The sequence below is a fragment of the Tursiops truncatus genome, chromosome 19, assembly GCF_011762595.2.
Source record: "Tursiops truncatus isolate mTurTru1 chromosome 19, mTurTru1.mat.Y, whole genome shotgun sequence".
NCBI classification, from domain to species: domain Eukaryota; kingdom Metazoa; phylum Chordata; class Mammalia; order Artiodactyla; family Delphinidae; genus Tursiops; species Tursiops truncatus.
Window position 1 is genome coordinate 36280377 of NC_047052.1, and position 23538 is coordinate 36303914.

A 23538-nucleotide genomic window follows, 5' to 3' on the forward strand; every position below is an offset into this window, starting at 1 on the left:
GCATGGTATTCATTTGGAGGGATACACCAATCCCTCATTAGTGGATATGTAGGTTTTCCCCCTCTTTTGCTATGGCCAACAATGCTGCCAAGAACATCCTTGAATACTGTCAACGAAAATTCAATTAACTGTCAAGTTAAGAAGAAACAAAGGGCATTTTATTCAAGCCAAACTGAGGATTATAACTCGGGAAGCAGATTCTCAGAAAGCTCTGAGAATGCCTATTAGAAGTTGAAGGCACAGTCATATACATTTTTGAGACAAAAGATCGTACATGAAAATGACATACTGATACGTTACATAAAGTTCACCAAGGTTACATAGTCCAGGTAAGCACGTACAAAGTGAGAAGCAAGTCATCATGACCCCTACAGAGATGGGAAAGAACATTATTCTTCTAAAAATGTACACTGCTAGTGTCCGAAGAAAGAAAAAAAAAGAGATCTTTATAGTTGAGCAGAGGCACTCCCATCTTTGAGGAGCTCTGGTTAATGTAATGTAGATGTGCGCTGCACATTAGGGAGGGGGTAAGGCGGCCCAAACAAACACAGAGAGAGAATTTTATCTTTAATTTTTTCTTGTCCTGCCTTAAAATATAAATTTTATTTCATATATATATATGTATATATATATATACACACAAACACATCTTTCACAAGTGGGAAAACATTCTAGGATAAATTCCTAGAGGTGAAATTTCTGGATCAAGGGACACATGTATTCCCTTCCCAACCCCAGTAAAGTCTGTTGAGTTATAATTTACTTACAGTGAAATACACAAATCCTAAGTGGACAGTTCTATAATTTTTGACAGATGAATGTAACAGTGTAGCACACAGCCCTATGAAGACATGGAACAGGAAAATTTTGCTCCAGGCTATGATGGAGTAACGGGCACTGGATTTACCCAACCACCTTAAAAAACTAAAAACTGAGTGGAAAAAACACAGGAAACAATATTTTTCAGACAATGGACAACAGGCAACACAAGACAGTGTTCCCTGAGAGATGGGGACCAAATGAAGGGAGCCCTAGGATGGCCCCAGCTTTCTGCCTCATGAGAGATTCCAGGCCACAGTGCAGGGAGGGGTTCCCAAACAGAGCCTTTGCAGACAAGGCCTCTGTGGACATGTGTGGACATTTATTTTTCTTAGGGAAACACCTAGCTAGAAGTGGAATTACTGGGTCACTAAGTAGATGTATGTTTGACTTTGTAAGAAGCCAGCAGTCTTCCAAAATGATTGCATCACCCCCGAGATTTTGGTTATTCCATGCCTTCAGCATTTGGTATTGTCAATCTTCTTCAGTTTAGTCACTCTAGTGACATCTCAGTGCTTTTAATTCGCATTCCTTTCAGTCACTGATGATGTTGGGCATCTTCCCATGTGCTCATTGGCCATTTGTATATCTTCTTTTGTGAAGTGTCTGTTCAAGTCTTTCCCATTTAAAAACAAATTTTTTTTTTATTGGCGTATAGTTGCTTTACACTGCTGTGTCAGTTTCTGCTGCACAGCAAAGTGAATCAGCCATATGTATACATATATCCCCTCATTTTTGAATTTCCTTCCCATTTATGTCGCCACAGAGCACCAAGTAGAGTTCCCTGTGCTATACAATAGGTTCTCATTAGTTATCTATTTTATACATAATAGTGTATATATGTCAATCTCAATCTCCCAGTTCATCCCACCTCTGTTTTTTAATTGGGTTGTTTGTCTTATTGACTTTTGAAGTTCTTTATATACTCTTGTTACAAGACTTTTATGAGATTTATGTTCTGAAAATGTTTTCTCCCAGCATGTGGTTTGCCTTTTAATTTCCTAATCATGTCCTTTTAGAAGGCAGAAGCTCTTAATTTTGATGTGGTTCAATTTATCAATTTTTTTTGTTTTAAGATTTGTGCCTTTTTGTCCTGAGAAATATTTATATCATAAGTCGCAAAGATTTTTCTCTTATGTTTTTCCTCTAGAAGATTTATCATTTTAGCTCTTAAATTTAGGTCTATGATCCACCCCAAATTTTGCACATGTGTGAGGCAGGAGTTGAAGTTCATTTGTTTCCCCATATGAATACCCAGGTGTTGCAGCACCATTTGTTGAAGAGACTTTCCTTTCCTGCTGGATTGCTTTAGCATGCTTGTCAAAAATTATTTTGTCAATACAGATGTGTCAAAGATACGTGTGTGTGTGGTCTCTTTTATGCCAAAGTGATAAATGTATGTGGTTCTATTTCTGGACTCTATTCTGTTCTTTATTTTTGTCTCTCCTTAAAGTAATACCATACTGTCTTGATTACTGTAGTTTTTTTTTTTCTTTTTAAATATTTATTTATTTATTTAGTTGCACCAGGTCTCAGTTGTGGTGGGCAGGCTCCTTAGGTGCGACTCACTGGCTCCTTATTTGTGGCATGTGGGCTCCTTAGTTGTGGCATTGGAACTCTTAGTTGTGGCATACATGTGGGATCTAGTTCCCTGACCAGGGATCGAACCTGGGTCCCTGCACTGGGAGTGTGGAGTCTTATCCACTGCGCCACCAGTGAAGTCCCAAGTTACTGCAGTTTTAAAGTTGGCATGTGTATATTTAATGTTGACCGTGCCAAAATGCTCTCCCAAAAAAATGGTACAGACTTATACTCCTATCAACAGTGTATCACTGTTACTTCTCTCACTCTTATCAGCATAAGCATCATCAACCTTATAAACCATGAGACCACGTCTTACTCACTGCTGGTTCCCTATCACCAAGCACTGTGCCTGACACACAGCTACTCAGCCAGTGCTACATGCGTGACAGACGTTGTTAGCATTTCTATGACTGTTGCCAACACTTATTAGGCTGCCCTGGTAGGTAACAAAGATGAGATGATCAAGCTAAATTCCAGGCAAATGATTCTGAAAGCACAAAAGATTATGTCATTAGGATTAGGGTGGAGTAATAACAACAACAAAAATAATAGCAAAATCTTACACAGTGTTTCTGCACAAGAAACACTTGTTGCCATGTCTCAGTTGTCACCCATGCATTCCAAGCAGTTAGAGGACAGGACAAGGAAGAAAAGGGACACAGGGCAGGTTTCTCCTAAGGAAAGTTCCCAGAAGCTGCCACATGACACTATTTATGATGTCCCATTAAATTTATGGCCACACATAGCCGCAAGGGAGCCTGGGGAATGTAGGTTTGACTTCTCCAGGTCTTCTTGACTTCTCAGATTTGGTTTTCTGTCATGTACAACCAAAAGAATCCTAACATATACACTCTAACTCCTGGAGTGGGGCTCTGTCACTCAAAGTGTACCATGATGCTGACTCAAACGACTGGGAGCATTTTGTTTTAAAGTTTTAAGGTGGAAACGGCAAATAGCAGCTTACTTTAACCATAAAGGGAAAAAGGTCCACAAAATTCCTTTTGGGAGAGGACACAACTCCATGTAAATACCGGTTCCTAACTGGTGCCAGCAGGTCAAGATAGACCTGCACCAAAAACAATGTCCAGTTTCACTAGAGTTGTAAAAGTGTTGTTTTTTATTGGACCTACCTCATAAGGAGTCTAGTGTAACTGGACCCAATGCATTTTTATTTCAGAAACTGTGACAAAAAAAGTTACCACTGACAGAAAAAATAACCTGTGTACTTTGTCTAGCAGAGTATGTTCAGAAGTATTGGGAAAGAGTCCTCACTTCCTCTACGTGTCATTTTCATATTGTATCTAGCATTCCAAGGGTGTATTTTTCCCTTCAATTTAAACATTTATTGAACATGTATCATATCAGCACTGCTCTAAAGATTAATCAGATTATCACAGAAAGTGGTCAACAAATGAAGCTACTTGCATGAGATATGCTAATTCCCCCCCACACACATACATTTTCCTATTCAGTGCTCACAGTTGTTCTATTACCCCATGAATAGGTATGATTAGTCCCATTTTGCAAATGGCAACACTGAGGCTCAGTGACCTCTTAGCTGGTAAGTGCTAGAGCCAAGGTGTGCACAATGATTTGCCCAGCTCTGGCTCTGCCTCAGGGGTGAAGGACCTGGCGGTTCATGGAAAACACCCACTCCTGAGCATGTTCCACAACAAGCCTTAAAACACAAGGGTGAGGGAGGGGAATACCCTCTCTATGTATGGATGTATTAAGTGGCATTATTTTTAAAAACCAGGAACTGTGTATAATCTAAATGCTTAAGTGTGCAGTTAGCCAAATGACTATTTATTCATAGCATTGATGAAGTAGCCAACCAAACTGCTCATCAGGCACTTTTATTAGCATGTTCTAATGTTGAAGGGGGAAAAGAAAAAGGATCTAAACACACACATACGTCTCAACCATATAAAAATACTCTCAGGAAAAGGACAGTAAGGAATGTTAGGGGAATTCCTTGGCGGTCTAGTGGTTAGGACTCCACACTTTCACTGCCAAGGGCCTGGGCTCGATCCCTGGTCAAGGTTGGGGAACTAGGATCCCGCAAACCATGTGGCGCGCCCCCAAAAAAGGAATGTAGGCTTGATTAATTCTGGTTAGAGAATTACAGGGGATTTTAAAATTTCTTCCTTGACTTTTATTTTCTAGTTTTTCCACATGAACATCTTTACTCTGATAATCAGAATACTTTTTGTTTTACACTGTGATTTAATGTACACTTTTGTGCTCTGACATAAGCATCACTAGGATTCTCGATGTTTTTACAGTTTTGAAATTTAATATCTTCAAAAGGACTTCAAGGTTATGCATTCAGAGCAAAGCAGACGAAACTGGGGAGGAGATTTAAAAAAAAAAAAACGGGGAAGGGTGAGCTGTGACAAAGCGAGAGAGAGGCATGGACATATATACACTACCAAACGTAAGGTAGATAGCTAGTGGGAAGCGGCCGCATAGCACAGGGAGATCAGCTCGGTGCTCTGTGACCACCTGGAAGGGTGGGATAGGGAGGGTGGGAGGGAGGGAGACGCAAGAGTGAAGAGATATGGGAACATATGTATATGTAAAACTGATTCAGTTTGTTATAAAGCAGAAACTAACACACCATTGTAAAGCAATTATACCACAATAAAGATGTTAAAAAAAAAACCCCACAAAAACATGAGAGTCAGCCCTTCATATCTGTGAATTGAACCAACCTCAAATCAAAAAATATTTTTTTCAGAAAATTCCAAAAAGCAAAAGTTGAATTAGCCACACACCAACCACTATACACATTGTATTTACAACTATTCATGTAGCATTTACATTGTATTCGGTATTATAAGTGATGTAGAGATGATTTAAAGTATATGGAAGAATATGTGTGAGTTATATGCAAATACTGTACCATTTTATATAAGGGATTTGAGCATCCTCAGGTTTTGGTATCCTGGGAGATCCTGGGACCAATCCCCCATGGATACTAAGGGACGACTCTATATCTTCTAATTTTTTTAGTGACAGATTCTTTTTTTAAATTGTAGTTGATTTACAATATTATATTACTTTCAGGCGTACAGCATAGTGGCTCAGTATTTTAATAGATTATACTCCATTAAAAGTTACTGCAAAATAATGACTATAGTTCCCTCTGCTGTACAATATATCCCTGTTGCTTATCTACTTTATATATAGTAGTTTGTATCTTTTAATCCCATACTCCTATCATGTCCTTTCCCCTTTCCCTCTCCCCACTAGTAACCAGTAGTTTGTTTTCTATATGATACTGTTTTGCTATACACATTCATTTTTTAGATTTCACGTATAAGTGATGCAATACACAATTTGTCTTTCTCTGACTTACTTCACTTCGTATGATATTCTCTAGGTCCATCCACATTGCTGCAAATGGCATTATTTCATTCTTTTTTATGGCTGTATTCCATCGTGTGTATGTATGTATATATACAACATCTTCTTAAGCCAATCTTCTGATGATGGGCACTTGGATTGTTTCCATGTCTTGGCTATTGTAAACAGTGCTGCAATGAACATTGGGATGCATGTATCTTTGTGAATGAGTGTTTTCATTTTTTCCAGATATATACCCAAGAGTGGGATTGTTGGATCATATGGTAATTCTATTTTTAGTTTTTGAGGAACCTCCATACTGTCTCCATAGTGGCTGTATCAATTTACATTCCCACCAATAGTGTAGCAGGGTTCCCTTTTCCCTGCACCCTCTCCAGAATTTGTTATTTGTAGACTTTTTGATGATAGCCATTCTGACCAGTGTGAGGTGGTATTTTTTTTCTTTCTTTCTCTAATAATTAGCGACATCAAGCATCTTTTCATGTGCCTGTTAGCCATCTGTTACGTCGTCTTTGGAAAAATGTCTATTCAGGTTTTCTGCCCTTTTTTTTTTTTTTTTTTTTTTTGCTGTACGCGGGCCCCTCACTGTTGTGGCCTCTCCCGTTGCGGAGCACAGGCTCCGGACGCGAAGGCTCAGCGGCCATGGCTCACGGGCCCAGCCGCTCCGCGGCATGTGGGATCTTCCCGGACCGGGGCACGAACCCGTGTCCCCTGCATCGGCAGGCAGACTCTCAACCACTAGCGCCACCAGGGAAGCCCCTGCCCATTTTTTTTTTTTTTTTTTTTTTTAACCTTGAATTGTATGAGCTGATTTTGGATATTAACCCCTTGTCAGTCAGGTCATTTGCAAATATTTTCTCCCAGTCAGTATGTTCTTTTCATTTTGCAAATGGTTTCCTTTGCTGTGCAAAAACTTTGAAGTCTAATTAAGGCCAATTTGTTTATTTTTGCTTTTATTTCTTTGGCCTTGAGAGAGAGATCCAAAGAAATATTGCTACGATTTATGTCAAAGAATGTACTGCCGGGCTTCCCTGGTGGTGCAGTGGTTGAGAGTCCGCCTGCCGATGCAGGGGACACGGGCTCGTGCCCCGGTCCAGGAAGATCCCACATGCCACGGAGCAGCTGGGCCCGTGAGCCATGGCCGCTGGGCCTGCTCGTCCGGAGCCTGTGCTCCGCAACAGGAGAGGCCACAACAGTGAGAGGCCCGCGTAACGAAAAAAAAAAAAAATGTACTGCCTACATTCTCTTCTAGGAGTTTTATGGTTTTGGGTCTTCCATTTAGGTCTTTAATCCATTTTGGGTTTATTTTTGTAGGTGGCGTGAGGGAAGAAATGTTCTAATCACTGTTTTACATGTAGCTGTCCAGTTTTCCCTGCACCACTTATTGAAGTGACTGTCTTCTCTCCATTGTACATTCTTGCCCCTATGCCATAGATTGATTGACCATAGGTGTGTGGGTGCCTCTTATTTTTTCAAGTGGGAGAATGAAATAGGAAACTCTAACTGACACGTCCTCTTAAGGAAGAGAGTTGGGTGGGTGTCTGGCAGTGAGTTTCATCTTTCTTTTTCTTGAGGGGTCTCCTGGCTCGGTGGCAGGATGAAGCCCAAAAGGAAGATATATGGAAGACCTCAGAAGGCATTGTGGAAAGAGTAGAGGTAGGTAGAGGCACCCCCAACTAGGTAGAGAACAGCATCAGCCCCTCCCTCCTTTGCGTCACCCACATTCTTCTTTTAAGCCCAGCCCTGTTGGGTGGATGGGATTTGAGCACTGAACCATCTGGTGGCCATTCCATCTGTAGGCTTTTTGAGGACAGTGACCACATCTTATTAGCTTCTGATTCCCCATTCCCTAGAAGTCTGTGGCTTATGCTTTCAAATCAAACATTTGAAAGCTTTCTAGGTGTGTTTACAGCAAACACTATACCAAAAATAGTCTAGAATAATTACTGTATTTCCCCATCCTTGTCTATTTAATAAAATCTTTGTAGAATAAACTACACCAAGTTTGCTCCCCAGACAAGAAGATGCACATGTCCCTGTGTGTGTGTGTGTATGTGTGTGTACAGTGTGTGTGTGCAGAGCATCTTCAGTCCCCTTGGTTATCAACCAGTAATGACTTTCAACCTGCCTTGAACACACCGCCTCCTTCCCCAGCCCCTCTCTAAAGAGCCACCTGTGGTTAAATGAGGTTTGTGGGTGTGGCACCACCTCCAGCCCCCATTTCTGTGGGGAGCAGCTTCTCCTCCAATGGCCCTGAGGGGTCTGGCCATTCTAGACCCTCCTCTACCACCGCTCATGCACAGGGCCAGCCAAAGGACTCTATTCTCAAGGGCCACAGTGACTGTTCAGAGAAGGGCATGTGGACCAAGGCAGAGCCCCTCCGTGGGATTTTTCGATGCAGAACTGGACAGATGGACAGGCAGGCTTTGCACATCAAAACTAAAGTCAGCATCCCTCCAGGATTTCAATAAATTCCTCTTACATGACACAATAAATTCTCTTCTGCTGAAGCTACTTTGAGTAGGTTTCCATGTCTTCCTCCTGAAAGAATCCTATTTTTTAAAAAATATATTTTCCAAATTTTCTATAATAAAGACAGACGTTTCTGTTTTAAGTGAAAAATAAAGTTCTGAATCCCAGAACCACACTTTAACATTGACATGGATCTGGGAAAGGCTAGGGAAATGAATGAAATCGCTTGTATAGGCAGCTCCCCTTTCCCCACTGGCCTCAGGACTGCTTCTCTGGCTCTCCCTGCCTGCCTGCCCTCCCCTGCCCCCTGCGAAGAAGCTGCTAGTTCCTGTTTCACTTCCACTAGAAAATCAACGTCTGTTTTCATTTGAACAACATTCTAAAGAATCGGTGAAGTTTCCCCACCTCAAGCAATAAAAAGCAGCCCAGAGTCCTTGGAGTTGACACCTAAGAAGAAATGGAAACTGAAAAGCTGTGACTTAGGAACGTAAGAATGAACATAAGAGTGAAGATATACAATTAGTGATGTCCGCTTGATATTTAGATTTAAACTACAAAGCAAGTTAAACACAGTCACCATTTTGGACATATATTTTATTGTTCAGAAATTTCCACCAGAGCTTATCACGAAGTACCTTTGTCAGGAGATGCCTACGAGAATCCAGAACGGCAAACAGGGACAGGCAGGCCTGTCAGCTCTTCCTGCAAATCCACAAACATGGGGACAACCAGTCCGGCCTCAAGGTGCAAGGTGATGGACCAACAAGGTATAGCCCAGCATCCCCACAGGCAGATCTAGATGAACAGCAGAAAACTTCACAGGTGTGGATTTAAAGTGCGACCTCAAATGACAAACAACTTACTCTGGTGGTGCCCAAACAAGACATCAGAATCTGCAGAAAATCAAATCTATCATGATCAGCGTTCCTACCTGAATGAAGTTAACCTCCTAAACCAGCTGACCTTATTAAGTTTTTACTCATTTATTTTAAAACCAAACCAAGTGTATATGACATCTTTTTAAAAAAATCATGTAAACATTGCAAAATTTTTAGGGGTTATTTATAATCTGAAGAGATTTATTAAAAAAACTACTGGACTTGTTAAAACTACAAATACTAACCCTACCCCACCCCCCCATGAAAAAAGCAATTGTTACAAAAATATAAAAAATATACTAGCTTCTACTATTTAACCTTTCCACCAGAAATCTCACAACTCTGGGACACATCCTGGTTTTTATACCATCAACAAGCACAAGTGCAATTTTCTCAAATTTTTAAGGAAGAAAAAGTCCCCAAACATTCCCTTTGTTACTTGAGATTGTGGCTACTTTCTTCATAGGGACTGTAATGCTAGTGGTAAGGACAGTTTGAAGTTTCCTATTGCATCCCCTGCATGGACCCGGCATGGGAATTATAGCACAGGAGGCTGCTTTCAAAGCTCACTCCTTTAGCCTTTTCAGATTTCTCTCCAGTCCCTTCAATTCCACTTTGGGACTTGCTGGATCCCCAGACTCCTGAGCTGGCCTTGGCTTCCCTAACCGCCCACCAGGGAAGGCCCACAGTAGGAAAAGAGGGCGTAAGCCTGCTGCCACCCGTAGTGCCCACTTTCTGGGGGCACAGGTTGGGCCCTGCACCCAGGTTTGCTCATACCAGGGAAACTGTGCACTTGGTGGATGATCCCCCAACTCCCACCCCCTCCCCCGAGAGATGACTGATGCTACAGGACAGTCTGCAGAGTCTGGGAGGGGAGCCAGAAGCAGATGTGGAGGCAAAACACTTTGCATATAAGGTAAAATACTTCTATAAACTTTGAATCGGATCACATGTACACAGCAGCCACGCTACCAGGCACTTTGACCAATTAAGAGCTAGGAAAGGGACCAAATTCCGCTTGAAACAACTCAACAAACACTATGGGAAGGGGGTGTGGTTTAACTGTCTTCATGTCCTTAAGGGTACCCCTCCCTCACTAGAACGTTTTCAGTGTTTCCTTGCCCTACTATCACCTAAAGGCTCACTCAAGCCCTTGGATGAGACTGCTTGTTTGCTGGGTAACAGTGGGATGGATCCACACACCACCAGGTAGAATCCCTCTACGTGACTGGGATATTGCTGGGCTGAACCCTGTGCCCCTGGAGTCCAAGGAGATCCCTGGACGGGCGTCCCAGCCTAAGCATGCCCAAGAGAACCCTTCACCCAAAGCCCTCGTGTGTGCAGAGTCCTCACTACCTGCTGTGTGCTCCCACGTGGAGGCCCGGTTCAAATTGGAGCCTGGCTCACACCCACTCCTCCCCTGCAGGACCCTCTGACCTTGGCCATAGCCCCCGGTGCCCGCCACCACCTAGTCTGGCATGCGGTCCAGCCCCATGCGCTGCTGCCCTTACCATTCTTGTCTGAGAGCAGGCTGCCTGCCTCCAGGTCAGAAGGGCGGGCCCTCTCGGAGCCTCCAGTGGACTCTAGGCTCTCCTGTTTGAAGGACTAGATTTTCATACTGCTAAAGGTTTTATTTCACAGATCATGGTGGTGAGTTTGCGATTTCCAGTCCTCACCATGGTTAAGTTATACATTTCCCGACACCTTGTTTCTCCAGATCTGAAACAGCTCACCCAACACACCCTGGTTGTTTCAACCCCAAAAGACTTTTCCAAAAGCAACAACAACAGATTCAGAGAACACCACCATATATGCTGAGCAAGTCCCCTCTACTTTGGTTGCATCAAAAAACAGGGCTTCTGAGACAACCCCAATTCACATTTGCTCAGAAGAGAGGTGCTCCCAACATCAAGGCACAAAGAAAGAAGTCTCCTGGGGCAAAATGACGATGAAAGCGACCAGTGGCCTTCGTAAGGCCTGAGGCGGAGTCGCTGGGGGGGGCGAATCCAGTCTGGGCTGGGTGGGCATCAGGAGGAAGGCTGAGGGCCAGGTCTCCCTCTGGGGCCTGAGGAGTCGTCACGCGTACTTCTCCAGGAACTTTATGTGAAAGTCCTTCACCTTCTGTAGAACCGTCTTTAGCTTCTCCACCGGAGGAAGAATGGTCATTCTGTCAGGAAAGAGAAGAGCGTCAGTCAGAGACAAGTGGCTCTGGAAAAGGGGAGAGAAGTGAACCTGGCAGGTCACTCCTCCACCTGCAGCTGCAGAGACCAGGTGGTGCGGGCAAGTTGTGTGGGGAGGGACAGGCCTGTCTTGTCCACTGCGATGGCTCCAGGCTCTGGACAGCACCTGGCACTTGTTGAACCACTTTCTCCCACCATTCACACATTTTTTTACCCAACTCGTATATGTGAACAAAAGCAATAAGCTGGTGGCAGCATCTCAGCTCACTAACACATCCACCCATAATCACAGAAGGTCTGCCCAACACTCTGACAGGTGCATAGAACTTTCTCCAGCGCACGACTCTTGGTATTTCCTATGGCTACAGAGCGAGACTCCATTCCTGCTAGACAGGCCTTTTCCATCTCCACCATCAGTCTCACAGTGAGAACCTCCAGTCATAACTTTCCTCCACAGGAATTCCCACATTGCCATGGTAACTAACTCCTCCCTCCAATACGGTCAGCCTGCTTCCCAGCCTTAAGGGCAGCCCTGGAGAAGTAACCACCTCTTGAATGACCTGTGAATTGCCAAGGTGAATCCAACAAGGGTGGAAAGGCCATCCACACCACCCACATATGTCTGTCCACTGCGGGGGGTGGGGGGTGGGGGGTGGGGCCCTACCCACGACCTTCACTGCCTCAAGACTTAGCCCCAGGTGCTAAGCCCATGACATTTCTTTTTTTAGCATCTGCTGCAGGAAACATCTGAGAGTGCTGCGCATGGAGAGGGTGCTGTTTGGAACAGAACTGGCCTCAGCGGAAGACCTGGCTGACCTGCTCCGGCTCGCCCAGCAGAGTCACATGCCTGTGAAAGGAAGGCACAGCAATTCCACCATGTCTCAGAGGCAACATCTCAGCAGGCTTTTGGTGCAATGGACAAGCTATTGAGCTCCTGGATGCTGTATGATACCATCACAGAGTTGAAAAGGGACAGGGGAAGGAAAAGAAAACATAGCACGGGAACACTGCAGATGGCATATGATAGATGGGGGCAGTGGAGGGGAGATAGAGCAGTCAAGGAGATGACCTTGGCGTCGCCCACAGTCTTCCTTAGTCCCTGGCGCAGGGTCTCAGCTACCTCTGCAGCAGGACAGAATGGGAGTGGGATGGGGGGACAGGGGCTCCACACATCCCAGTCTCTGTAGGTGCCTTGATGTTAAGAAGCCCAAGTTTCCCAAGACAAACGCGGGACCAGCCCGCCGGTGCAGAGGAAGTGGTACCTGAAGTGGTAGGTGCCTTCCCTCTGCCCAAAGCCACTGCCGGGCACGACACAGATGCCCGTCTCCTCCAGGAGCTTCATGCAGTAGAACATGTCGGGGGCCATCTTATGGGCCTGTGGGAGTGGGACAGAACTTAGGATTCATTCCTGGTTTCGCACTGTACAAACATTACAATCTCAAAGCCAAATACACTTGAGAAGGCAGGTTCTTTCCCATGGCAGGGCCCTTCTGCCCTCCCTTCCTGTGAGAACCAAGGCAGGATGCTGGGTGCTGTAAGCAGCTGGGGCCAGGAACAAAGAACCCAAAGGCCACTGTGGGACAGCCATGGGCTGCGGGGCTTCTGCTCTCCAGTGGGGAGTGCCAGCCTGTTGCCTGTGTACCCTACCCCCACGGAGCAGCTCCACAAGCATTGGCTGTGTCCTATACGCCAAGCCAGGGCCCTGAGGTCTCTGCCCAGGGGGCCTCAAGGAACAAGCCTCTCAGGGGCCCTACTGTTGGTGCTTCTCACACTTCGGTTTGCACAATCAGGCCACCTGTTAAATAGGTTCTCAGGCTCCAACACCAGAAATTCTGATTCAATCGGCTGAGGGGTGGGGCCAGATTTTGAATGTTTAACAAGGTATCGAGGAGGTAAGCAGGTAGAAGGACACTTTCAGAGATACGGCTCTGGCCCTTGATCCTCAAACCAGGGTCTGTGGCACCACCTGAGAACTTACTAGAAACGCAGAATCTTGGGCCCCTCCAAAGATTTCTTGAACCAGTATCGGCATTTTTAACAGGACCCCAGGTGATCCACGTACACACTCAAGTCTGAGAAGCGCTGCTCTAGGGTACTGTGGCCAGGTGAAAGAGACTGCTCTTGATGCTTCCCCAGCATCTGTTCAACAGGCAACGGACGCGCAGGCTCAGCGGCCATGGCTCACGGGCCCAGCCGCTCCGCGGCACGTGGGATCTTCCTGAACTGGGGCACAAACCCGTGTTCCCTGAATCGGCAGGCGGACTCTCAACCACTGCGCCACCAGGGAAGCCCTCTGTTCAGTTTTAAATGCATCATATCACATGTGGGCACCTGCCTTCAGCACACCGCTCACCTGGGGCCGGCCTCACACCCACCGCATCAACACAGCATGCTGCAGGGCTGGGTCTCTGAGAGCCCGTCATCTTTACACACTAAGTACCATCTGACCAACAGATACACAAAGTTCAGAGCCTCTAGGGCCAACACTTTAGCTCCCCATGGCAAGAAGCAGTCCCATGTGAACCCAGTGAGAGAGCCAGCCCTGACCTGGCACCCCTGACCTGAGCTGCCTCCATGGCTTTGGCAGGGATGAAGATTCGAGGAAAGGCGTACATGGCCCCCTGCAAGGGGTTGCAGTGAATTCCTGGGACTTGGTTAAACAGGTCTTCTGTCAGCTTAGCTTTTCTGGCCAGATTACCCAAGACGGACTCTTTCTCCTGATGAGACAGAGAAAGCACAGGAGTTAGCATCTCTGGACATCATGGCTCCAGACCCTGGAAACTATCCCTTCAAACTGGGGCGTCAGGGCAGACTGGTGAAGGTGAGCTTGCGTGTGCATAAGCACAGCAAATGGGGGAGGTGGGCGAAACACATGTCCCTCTGCAGGAACTTCTTCCATAGACGCTCAGCCCATGAAGCTGCCATGTGCCCTGGGGCAGGAGCACACGGGCCACAGGTAGGTCCTAGGTAGCCTGTGTCATGGGTTCTACTCTTTTTTTTTTTTTTTGTGGTACGCGGGCCTCTCACTGTTGTGGCCTCTCCCGTTGCGGAGCACAGGCTCCGGACGCCCAGGCTTAGCGGCCATGGCTCATGGGCTCAGCCGCTCCACGGCATGTGGGATCTTCCCAGACCGGGGCACGAACCCGTGTCCCCTGCATCGGTAGGCGAACTCTCAACCACTGCGCCACCAGGGAAGCCCATGGGTTCTACTCTTGTACCAGGATGTCATTCCTGAAAATGAGAAAAACCAGTCCCTGCCCATTGGTCTGAATGAACTTGGGCCTGGATGGAACACCCTAGAACATGCTTCTAGGAGACAGCCCACCACTTCATTTTGGGGAGTCACCCTTCCCCCAATCCACGTGGTGTGTTTGGGGCACGTGATCCAGGCAAAGCACATCAGTGACAGGCTCAGAGCTGGACATGTGTCCAAAGCTGGAGCAAGCAGTCCAGCACTTCTGCAAGTACTACTGGAATGTGTGGGTGAAGAGCTGTGGCCTGCGGATGAGCGGATCAGCAAAACGTAGAATGTACACACAGGGGAATGTCACTCAGCCTTAAACAGGAGGCACAGTCCGACACATGCCACAACAGGGATAAACCCTGAGGACATCATGCTAATTGAAATAAAGTCACAAGAAGACAAACGCTGTATATGAGGTACCTAGAGTAGTCATATTCATAGAGAGTAGAGTAGAGGTTACCAGGGGCTGGGGGAGAGGGGGAAATGAGGAGTTATTGTTTAATGGGTACAGAGCTTCAGTCTGGGATGATGAAAAGTTCCTGGAGATGGACGGTGGTAATGGTTGCACAACAATGAGTGTACTTTATGCATTAAACTGTTCAGTTAAAAATGATCCAAATGGTAAATTGCATGTTCTGTGTATCTTACCACAATTTTTAAAAAAGGTTGTGAATCTAGAACAGCTGGGAACTGACTTCTTGGTTATATGACCAATAAATTCCATTTCTGTTTAAACTACTTAGAGTTGGGTTTCTCTCACTTGCAGTTAAAAAGGTTTGACTGCAACACTTCAAGCTGCAAGGACAGCCTGCAGCTGTGGCCCGTGGCCTAGAATCAATGCCATGCTCATCCATCTCCCCCTTTTAGTTTAGTAACAGAATCATTCCCCTCCCACTCCCACCCAGGGTGTTCTCAGGACACAAGGCCATTCCCTCTGGGCGCCTGCCCATCCGTGGTGCTCACAGGCGAGAAACAGGAAGGGGTGCACCCCGCCCCCCCGACATGCAACAGTCCTCCCACTTCAAATACAGCCCAGCTGCATCCTGAGACTTAACCTCATTGGGGTGAGTCAGGCGCCACGTGGAACCACGAGCACCCCCGGGAGGCCATCTAGACAGAGGCTGGCCATTGAGACAATACATGGTGAACACTGGTCACAGCAGTGATGCAGACAGGCCGTGGGACAAGCTGACTCACCCTGCTGAACTGCTCGAAGGATTCCTCTCCTGGCACCGGGGGGTTCACAACGATGTCCATGGCAGCCTGCCCAGACACTGGCGGGCACAGACGCACCGAGAGCAGCTTTACCAGCTGGCCCTTGATCTCAGGGTGCAGGTTGATCACCTCCATGTAGCCTCCTCTGTAGCCACACCTAAAAGGTTGAAGACAGGGAGAGGACCCACCAGTCACAGAGAGACCTCTACTAAGTGCATCCAGCCGGCCAGAATCTTCTGTAAACATCCCCATGCCCAACACTGAGTTTCCAGGTGTGGCTGAGTTCTTGCCAGTGGAAAGTGAAAGGGAGCGATATGTGTAAATTCCACATCACTTCCTTAAAAGCATGCTCTCTCCTTCCTCTCTCCCTTTCCCCACTTCCTGAGGAATGCACACACCAGAGCAGCAGCCTCAGTGCCCCATGTTGAGAAAACAGGGCCAGTCCACCAGCCCATCTCTGAATGACCTCACGGGGCAGAGCCAGTCCTGGACTCCCCCTACCTTTGGGCTGTTATCACAGAGACACACTTCCATCTTGTTTGAGCCACTGTATTTTGGGGCCTTTTGGTTAGAGCAGCTTAGCCTGACTCTTAACTTATACGCTAGCCCTGCTCCAAAGGGGCATGTGATTCAGGCTGGGCACCCCCTGCACAGGTTCGAGGGGTGGGCATGTGAGCAGTAGCCTGAGGATTTGGCTAGAACTTTCTGATGCCTGAAAACAAAGCCAACCCAAAGGAGAGCAAAGCAGGGAATTCCCTGGCGGTCCAGTGGTTAGGACTTGGCACTTCCACCGCCGAGGGCCAGGGTTCAATTCCTGGTAAGGGAACTAAGACCCCACAAGCCAGGCAGTGTGGCCAAAAAAAAAGGAAAGCAGAGCTGAGAAAGAAAACAAGACAAGGTCAGAAAGCAGAAAGAGATCTGGTGACACTTTTAAGCCCCCTGATTAAACTTTACTCTTTGACTTTTTAAATTTTATTTACTTTTTATTTTTTTTTTTGGCTGCGTTGGGTGTTTGTTGCTGTGTGCGGGCTTTCTCTAGCTGCGGTGAGCAGGGGCTACTCTTCGTTGCGGTGCGCAGGCTTCTCATTGTGGTGGCTTCTCTTGTTGCAGAGCACGGGTTCTAGGTGTGCGGGCTTCAGTAGTTGTGGCTCGCGAGCTCTAGAGCACATGCTCAGTAGTTGTGGTGCATGGGCTTAGTTGCTCTGCAGCATGTGGGATCTTCCCAGACCAGGGCTCAAACCCGTGTCCCCTGCACTGGCAGGCGGATTCTTAAACACTGCACCACCAGGGAAGTCCACTCCTTGACTTTTTTTTTTTTTTTTTTTGCGATACACAGGCCTCTCACTGCTGTGGCCTCTCCCGTTGCGGAGCACAGGCTCCAGATGCGCAGGCTCAGCGGCCATGGCTCACAGGCCCAGCTGCTCCGCAGCATGTGGGATCTTCCCGGACCGGGGCACGAACCCGTGTCCCATGCATCGGCAGGCGGACTCTCAACCACTGCACCACCAGGGAAGCCCTCCTTGACTTTTTACTGATAAAGATTAAAAAAAATTTTTTTTAAGATTTATTATTTACTTATTTATTTAACTTTATTTTTGGCTCCGTCAGGTCTTAGTTGCGGCACGTGGGATATTCGTTGAGGCGTGTGGGATCTCTCATTGCGGCGCATGGGCTTCTCTCTAGTTGTGGCGTGCGGGTTTTCTCTCTAGTTGTGGCGCATGGGCTCTGTAGTTTGTGGTACGTGGGCTCTAGTTGAGGCGTGCAAACTCAGTAGTTGTGGCGCGTGGGCTTAGTTGCCCCATGGCATGTGGGATCTTAGTTCCCTGGCTAGGAATCAAACCCACGTACCCTGCATTGTAAGGCGGATTCTTTATTTTATTTTTTAATTTTATTTTTGGCTGTGTTGGGTCTTCATTGCTGCACGTGGGCTTTCTTTAGTTGCGGTGAGGGGGGCTACTCTTTACTGCAGTGTGCGGGCTTCTCATTGTGGTGGCTTCTCTTGTTGTGGAGCACAGGTTCTAGGTGTGCGGGCTTCAGTATTGCAGCTCGAGGGCTCTAGAGCACAGGCTCAGCAGTTGTGGCGTACGGGCTTAGTTGCTCTGCGGCATGTGGGATCTTCCCTGACCAGGGAATCGAACCCACGTCCCCTGCACTGGCATGTGGATTCTTAACCACTGTGCCACCAGGCAAGTCCGTGTAAGGCAGATTCTTTACCACTGGACCACCAGGGAAGTGCCCTGATATGGATTTTTTAAAAAGCCTCTTTGATGTAGGCCAGTTCAACTTGAGTTTCTGTTACGTATTTCCAAAAGCATCCTGACTGATATACAGTCAAATCTCATGAAAATAAGCTGAGATCATACAGTCAAAAACAAAAACAAAAACCTTTCAGAACGAAGTCAGCTCCATCAGCCACACTTTCTGGACTGTGATTGGTAACATTCAGACTAATAAGCACAGAAACGCAGGCACCAGCTCCTGCCTTCCTCTGTACATGTACCACACCCACACAACCTCAGAGCACCTGATACGATGAGACACTCGATAAAACACTTTTGGGATCAGGCTGCAGAATGAACTGGCAGAGACAGATCCCCATGTGATCCCTCAACTCGCTTTTCCAATGCGGGAAGATAAATTCTGGCATCTCGGAAATGTTTCCTGTAACAAAGTTGAAAGAAGAAACTTTCTGCTTTATTCTCTGCTGATGAGCAGAATATCAAATTGGGCAAATCAGTCTGATCCTAGGTAATCAGGATCTGAGGGCAACAGGATACCACCTCAGGTTACCAACATCCAGGGTATTACCATTAAAACAGTCATCAGTAACACAGATGGAAAGATGGGTGGGTATGTGACAAACACACTTGAGTTTGAAAAATGAGTTAATGGAGAACATATTTGTTTAGGAAAAGAGCTACACAACACATGAAAGCCTAGCAAGGAGACAGCATCACTACTGGGGTAGACCAGAAAGACCAGCATAGATCAACCCCTGCCCACATCAAATATAGCCAAGAACAGTTGGGTGACCATCCCAAGGGGACAGCTCCCTTGACCTGGCTAAAATATTTCTTGAAGCTTCGCAGTTACACTGGCCTGCACACCTCCTCCTGACACCTGGCATAAAGCAGAACTCCCACAACGCTGGGGAATGAATGTCCTTAGCTGTAAATACACTGGCCTTTCCATCTCAGTCTAGTTTGTAGGCTCCTCCTCTCCTCCCCTAACTGCTGAGCAGGGAGGGCCTGGGCCCAGTCCTTGGACCTCTTCTCTATTTGTACTCACCCCTGGTGAGACATCCAGGCTCAGAGATCTGTCTAACAACTCATACATTGACATCTCATAAACTTTAATCTCCAGCTGGATATCAGCCCTGAGCTGCAGACTCACACATCCATCTCCATCTGGACATCCAATAGGCATCTGCAAATTCTACACATCCAAAACCAACTTCTAATTTTACCCCAAAACCTGCTTCACAAACAGCAATCCTCATCTATTGATGGCAACTCTATCCTTGCTGCTGTTTGAACAAAAAACTTGGGAATCATCCGAGATTTCCCTCTCTCACACCCACCTTTTCCATCAAGCAACACCTGTCAACTCTACCTTCAAACATATCCAAGATCAAACATCTTCTCCCCACCTCTACCCTGGCCCACGATATCTCCCCTGGACCATAACAGCCTTTTGACTCGAATGCCCACTTCTGTCCCTACCCTCATCACACAGCAACCAGAGAATCTGGTAAAACATAAGTCAGGAGAAGTCACACCTCTGTGTAAACCCTCCAAGGGTTCCCATCTCACTCTGAGTAAAAGTAAAAAATAACCTAAGTAGCTCGGGTGATCTGGCCTCCTATGACTTTTTTTGGTCGCAACTTCTGCCACTTTCTCTCTCACTCCTTTCTAGTCTCCTTGCCACTCCTCAAACAGCTGCTCCTTCCACCTCAGGGCCTTTGCATGTGCTGTTCCCTCTGTCCGGAATGCTCTTTCCTCAGACATCTGTGTAGCTCCCCACAACCCCTCCCTTGGGTCTTAACTCAAAAGCCAACTCCTCAGTGACCAGACCCCACCTCTCGGCATTCCCATCTCTTCTCTAATTATTTTTGCCCACTTGACATGTGATATTCGTTTGTCTATTGCCTCTCTCTCCTCACTAAAGCATAACTCTGTGAGGGCAGGGATGGCTGTGGTTTGCTCACTGCTATAACCTCAGTGCCGAGATCAGTACTGGACTCATAGCATGTGCTCAATAAATATTAGCTGAATGAATGAATACAGGATTGAAGCTGACTCTGGCCCCAGAGGTCACATAGTGCTGAGGCAGGGTGCATACAGAGCTCCTGCACACAGAGCTTGCCCTACTGGCCTGACAGCATTTGTCCACTCAACCTGCCTTCCCTGGCCCTCAGAGTTCAGTCACTGTCAGAGCAACAGCGACATGGCTGGCAGAAAACACTAGCGTTGGAAGCTGCTGTGAGGTCCTGTTTTCATTTTCATCACAGCCTTATTTTACACGAGCCCTTGCACAAGGTCTGTCCTCACACCACCATGCTCCCTTTGGGGAGGTGTGGTCTGTCTCCTCCTGCTTCTTAGATCAGCAGAGTCGGTGGATAAGGGCAGCTGTCTCTGTCCAGCAGACTGAGGTGGGGCAGAGCGGAGAAGCACAGGGACCAAGCAGGCCCAGGGGCAGTGGGAGGGAGGTGGGGGCCCACATACTCGCCCATGTAGCCCTTGGAGGTGGAGTGGAAGGAGGCGAGTTCCACGTTGCTGGAGTACTCGGGCCCCATCTCGTAAAGCACCTTCTTGAAGGAGTGAAATCTGCAGTCTGGAGAGTACACGTTGTCCTGGTACACCTGCAGGAGGGGACGGGATGGAGACAGTCATCGCAAGTCCCCCAGAAGCCTGAGCCACCTAGGCGCCGGCTGAGGGAGGGCACGGGTGCTCCAGGCCAAACTGCAGCCAGGCAGCCTGCTGTGAAGCCCAGCCTCGGACACCACTGCCAAGCCAGACATGCCTGAGGGAACCTTACAGAAGAGCAAGGAGGGAAGGCCTCGGGATGCATGCCCACTGGATTCTCCCACCCAGTCTCCAGATCTCCTTTCTGCCTCATGTGCCAGTGACGACATCAAGTACCCCACTTGCCCAAGCAGGTTTCCTCCCGGAGTGTGATGCTCACTTCCGTCAATAAGATGAGTGGTGAAAGCAGTTCATGTACCTGTCCTGACCTCCGCACCTGAAGTGCTAACTGTGTACCCTCCGCACGTCACGGCACTCACCCAGCTCTCTGTCCACCATTGCTGTCAGCGCCCACACTGGACCCAGCAGCCCCCACACTGGACCAAACAGCACCCACACTGGACCAAACAGCCCCACACTGGACCAAACAGCCCCACACTGGACCCAGCATCCCCTACACTGGACCAAACAACCCCACACTGGACCAAACAGCACCTACACTGGACCAAACAGCCCCACACTGGACCAAACAGCACCCACACTGGACCCAGCAGCCCCCACACTGACCAAACAGCCCCCACACTGGACCCAGCAGTCCCCACACTGGACCCAGCAGCCCCCACAATGGACCAAACAGCGCCCACACTGGACCCAGCAGCCCCCACACTGGAGCGAGCAGCCCCCACACTGGACGGAGCAGCGCCTCCCTGTCCCCACACAGTCTAGCGCGCCGCAGGCAAGCGTCCCATCTGCCCTTGGAGATGAGCGTCCCATACCCAGTTTGGACATCAGGGAAACCGAGGCTCTCTGGAGTGCTGTGGGTCAGCAGGAGGGTCAAGCCAGCTGCACCTTCAACAAGCCAGGCAGAGCTTCCTTCTCCCCCACCCCTCCATTCCCAGACCCCGAGGGAAGAGGTTTGTGCACCAGGTCACTCTGCTGTACGTTCTTTCCTATAGAAATGAACATTTTAGGTCCATCTGCTATTAATCACGGCAACAATTTGGTGGGTAAGCTCTGTGTGTGGGGCGGGGCGGTGCGGGTGCTGAGAAGCAAAGAAATGAAGCTTGTGTGTTAGAAGCTACGACTAACTAGAAATCATGCAGCAATGAAGAAATGAAAACAGGATATGACGGGTCTTTCATTTCTTTCCTTGCAGGAAAAGAATGGGCATGCCTTGTCTCCAGAACTGGGGTTCAAGAAGCAGCAGCTGTGGGGGGTTAATTAAGACTCCCCTCCTCACAGGACATAGCATCAGGCCCACCTAGCACCCACTTTCCCTGCTTGAGAAAGGGGCCCTGAATTTGCCTCAGTGAACACGACCCCCGCCCCGCTCTCTGCAGGTTTGGGGGCACCGGGCAGAGACACAGCCCCGTGCCCAGGCCTGGTCAGTTTGCATATTGCAACCACGGGGCCACAGTAATTGGCTCAGCAATGGGTGTTTGACCCAAGCTGCACCAGTGAAGCTCAATTCTGAGACTTTTGCTGGAACCACCAGGAAGAAATGCTCTCTTTCTAGACTGCGAAGATAGCAGGCCCGTGTGTGAGGCCAAGGCAGCAGGATGGAATGAAAGGAGGTGGAAGATGTGGTCTGAGTCCCTGGATCCAGCCCCACTCCTGAGACCCTACCACCTTTTTACTTTTCAAGTTTAAAGTAGTTTGGGTTAGATTTCTGAAACTTATAACCAAGATTCCAAACCAATGTTGGGATGATTTTTGGTCAGTCTCACAGGGTGTAACACTGAACATCCTCAACCTTGTTAGAATCTCTCTTCCAACAAAACCAGGCCTGGCTCCCTCTCCCAGAAGAGAAAGCGCACCCTCACCTCTGAGAGCCAAGGCTGCTCTTACCTCATCAGCCAGGAGAAAGAGCTTCTCTTCCCAGGCAAAGTGAATCACGTCTTCTATGCACTTTCTGCTCTGCACCTGACCTAAAAAGTCCCCAAACAAAAGCAGAAGGTAGGTTGTAATGCTGTTTAAATTGTCCCCAGGTAAGAACCCCAACCAGAATCGCTCAGGTATCTGTATTCCCCAGGACCCTGTGGGACCACCCTCCCTAGCTGCTGTGACTCGGGGGGTTCAGTCAACCTCCAGGGAGCCCCGACGGTCAGCCCCGTCCCTCTGACTCACTTAAGCTGGGTACGTGGAGGGAGCAGTGTTTCACACCCAGCCTTCTTGCTATTCTTATTGGAGGTGTGTGTGTGTGGAGGGGGTATATTTGTATTAATCTGTGCTGGAGGGCAAGAAGGCATGACAACATCATAAAGAGCGGGAAAGTTAAACTGAAGGAGTTTAATCATTCAGCCCCACTCTCCTCCTCACCCCACAGCGGCAACACCAGGAGAACTGCACTGGCTACACCTTCTGCCCACACAAGCTCCGTGAGGCAGGGACAAGGTCTGTGGGCTCAGTGCTGACCCTCAAAGCCAGCACTCAGCAGGGCCCCGGTAAATACTGTGGAATAAGCTCTAAATGAGATGAGCCTGCCTGCTAGCTCTGGCTTCTCCTGTCAGCAGCTACATGGGAGCTGCCCTCTGAGGATGCTTCCGGGTACCCGCAGTGTCCCTGCCAGGGTCTCCCTTCAGGGCTTGACTCAACATTTCATCCATCTTAGAGAAATGAGTGCCAGCCAGCAGCAAAATATTCGCCCATCAGTTCACAGGAAATACTGTGGGTTTAGGTGGGGAAAGGAACAAATGCAACAAGGTAGAAATGAACCTTTTCCCAATATTTCCTGAGGCCCACTGTAAGTGTGGCACTGGGTTGTCTGACGTGCTCACATAGCCTCTGGGAAAGCACTAGTCAGGCATGCTGAC

At 47.8% G+C, this 23538-nt stretch overlaps 1 protein-coding gene across 2 annotated transcripts in view; it reads right to left on the reverse strand.

Annotated features, from left to right (window-relative positions):
• Nucleotides 1-8820: 8820 nt before the first annotated feature.
• Nucleotides 8821-23538, reverse strand: part of GPT2 (glutamic--pyruvic transaminase 2) — a 34828-nt gene continuing 20110 nt past the window's right edge. Inside the window, exons 7-12 of one of the 2 annotated variants that reach the window (XR_004523537.2) lie at nucleotides 22574-22653; nucleotides 20486-20622; nucleotides 15744-15918; nucleotides 13850-14019; nucleotides 12565-12677; nucleotides 8821-11289 (exon numbers count right to left, since the gene is read on the reverse strand). Coding sequence is in view for 1 of the 2 variants with exons in the window: in XM_033846219.2 (XP_033702110.1) it covers nucleotides 11199-11289; nucleotides 12565-12677; nucleotides 13864-14019; nucleotides 15744-15918; nucleotides 20486-20622; nucleotides 22574-22653 (752 nt within the window). In the remaining variant the exon portion in view is untranslated. The remainder of the gene's footprint in view (nucleotides 11290-12564; nucleotides 12678-13849; nucleotides 14020-15743; nucleotides 15919-20485; nucleotides 20623-22573; nucleotides 22654-23538) is intronic. The other variant, XM_033846219.2, reaches the window with a different exon arrangement.